The sequence below is a fragment of the Plasmodium fragile genome (assembly GCF_000956335.1).
Source record: "Plasmodium fragile strain nilgiri unplaced genomic scaffold supercont1.1, whole genome shotgun sequence".
Taxonomy (NCBI): domain Eukaryota; phylum Apicomplexa; class Aconoidasida; order Haemosporida; family Plasmodiidae; genus Plasmodium; species Plasmodium fragile.
This window is the reverse complement of record NW_012192581.1, coordinates 58,676-61,177: the sequence shown is the minus strand read 5'-3', so window position 1 is coordinate 61,177 and position 2,502 is coordinate 58,676. Positions and strand designations below refer to the sequence as shown.

The following is a 2,502-nucleotide window of genomic DNA, read 5'->3' as shown; positions in this document are numbered from 1 at the left end:
TTCTTAGCATAATGTGTAAATTGGGACAGGTGTGCGTTAATCCCCTTTTCCAAGTCCAAGAGGAGTAGTATCAAATTATTTCCTTCAAGGGGATGGAAGTCGATTGATTGTGCGTGAGCGGGTCACACTTACATGACAGCCTGTGTTGCGAAGCGGTGCACTTTCTACTTCACGTTCGCATGTCTGTTATGTCTGTTTACTCGCTCTCTTTATTATGTGAAAGTGTATCATATGTGGATACACATATGTATATATATATGTATCTTTGTTTTTTTTTTTTTTTTTTTGCGCATTTGTCCCTCCATTTATACCACTGCTCCTCAGGTTAAAAAAGGTGTGGTGGTCAACTTTGCTCACTAGGGGGAACCGATTTTTATTCATAAAAGACTTGAGCTCTTCAAAGTCCTGCAAATTAATTAGCATAAAAACGGGGAAATAAAAAAGACGCGAATAGAAACCAAAGTGGATTCGCACTTTCAATTATGTGGGTGCCCCCTCTATCGGTGAAGCAAATGGGGACTTACAATTTTGTTCAGGTCATAAGTCGCATGCTCCTGTGCCCCCCGCACGTGCAAGTGGTTTGCCTTGATGCTTAACTTGTCGCACAGCTCCTGAAGGGGAAACGCAAAAAATACACACATATACTAAGTGCACACGTGGACTAAAGCGACTCAAATCATTGCACTGGACGCTTTTCTGTCCACGAAAACAAACGTTCTCCCTTCCATTTAACCCTATTCTTAATGTTAATAAAATAGCATTCCTCGCTGTAGATCTTTGCCGCCTTGATTAAGTCGTCCTAGTAGGGGGGGGAATAAAGGAGATAAAAAAAAAAAAAATGACACCTATACAAATTATTGCTTGTTCATGCGAATTATTTTATTCCTGCAGTTGTTTTTGTCTTTTTCGTTTTTCTTTTTTTACGCTTAAATTTTCTGCACAAGTCAGAAAAAAATTGTCGTCCGTTTGGCGCGAATTTAACTCTTCCTCTGAATGGACAGCCCAAAAGACTGGCCTATTATCCATGCCGGGAAAATACATCAAAAATTGTATGAACAGGCAAGGTAATTTTACGGGGAAAAAAAAAAAAAGCAAAAAAAAGCTATTTCAAGAGAGACAAAACAAACAACACATAGCATATTTGCACGGGCCCCCTTGCATAAAGTGGCCGACGGGCAAAAGGATACATGTTTTTTTTTTTTTTTTGCAAAATTTTGCTTCTTCATTTACGTTGTAACATAATTTATCCATTTCTTTATAAGACGCTCATCGTTAGTGCTGTATGAATATGTTGAGAGCAATTCGTTTCCCTTAAATCTGAGGTGGTGAAGTGGAATGGGGGTGGTCACACACAGACAAAAATGGAGCGACATGGAAATGGTGTGAACAGGTGGTAGAATGAGACGAAGTGCTACTGACATACCCATGTTATTTACTTACAGTTTCAACTGGGGTATGTTTAAAACGCCGTACTGTTCACAAATGCTCCGTCCGTTCGTGTCGTCGCAGTTAACCTGCATGGATAGGTATCATTTTTTTTTTTTTTTTCGCATTAACCATTGAGAGGAAAGGGGGGGGTGCAGAGAAACACACACAAGGGCCCTTGCCACAATAGTCCCATCTGAATAAGTCACGATGTGCCATGCCATGTATCACTCACTATATGCATTACTGTCCATTACCTCTCCAAAATACACCCTTCTTTTATCATCACTTTGTACGTCAATTTTTACATTCATTATGGTACTCCATATTCGCTTGCAGTGCACGCACTGGGGGGCGTAACTTCATTCGTTCGGAAAGGGGTGAAAAAGGGACATAGACATGTGTGCACACAAGGAAAGAAATGTGAAGGGGGACGGGGAAGCGCAGTTTACGTTTAACAGAGGAATGGAGGGAAAGTATCACTTATACATTCTAGCTTGAGTGTAGGTCTAAGACCATGTTGTTTTACATGAACATTTTTTTTTTTTTTGTTTCTTCTTCTTTTTGCCGTCTGCCTTACAATTTTACAAACCAGTACTCATTTGTGTCAAAAACGGTTTGAACATTATCCGCGTCAATTTTGAAGAGATCGCGTTGGGGGCAGGGCAGCTTGCAATTCACGCAAGCTAAGCAGAAGAGCAGAAGTGAACTGCAGAGGAGGAAGCTACCCACCATTTTGCGTCTGTGTGAGGTTGATACAATTTTGTAACTTGGCCCCATGGTTACTTTCTCCTTTTCTGTTCCTTTTTTTAAGCACTTGCTGGGAGTACACTTAAAAGGCAAGCGTTGCGTAGGAATGTTTTGGGGAGAAGATGCGTGAGAACTTCCTTTTTTTTTCCCCCTTCCACCACCCCCGTCGTAACACACGAGGAAGGTTGTTCGTTATGAGTAACTGGTAGCTCCCCGTAGTTGGGAACATGTTCGCATGGGTGACTTATTATTTTTTTTTTTTCATCATGTTGCAATATGCACATTTAAGTGTTACATACGAATGAGCGAACGAAAAAAAAAAAAAAA

General features: G+C 40.5%; 1 protein-coding gene across 1 annotated transcript; it reads right to left on the bottom strand.

Moving 5' to 3' along the window:
- Positions 1–70: 70 nt before the first annotated feature.
- On the bottom strand, positions 71–2,160 carry AK88_00017 (uncharacterized protein; the record flags this gene model as incomplete). Its single annotated transcript, XM_012477668.1, has 9 exons — positions 71–82; positions 358–405; positions 525–611; positions 734–799; positions 925–1,015; positions 1,231–1,317; positions 1,441–1,514; positions 1,683–1,785; positions 2,006–2,160. The coding sequence occupies 9 exons, from the start codon at positions 2,158–2,160 to the stop codon at positions 71–73; spliced, it is 723 nt and encodes a 240-aa protein (XP_012333091.1).
- Positions 2,161–2,502: the final 342 nt, after the last annotated feature.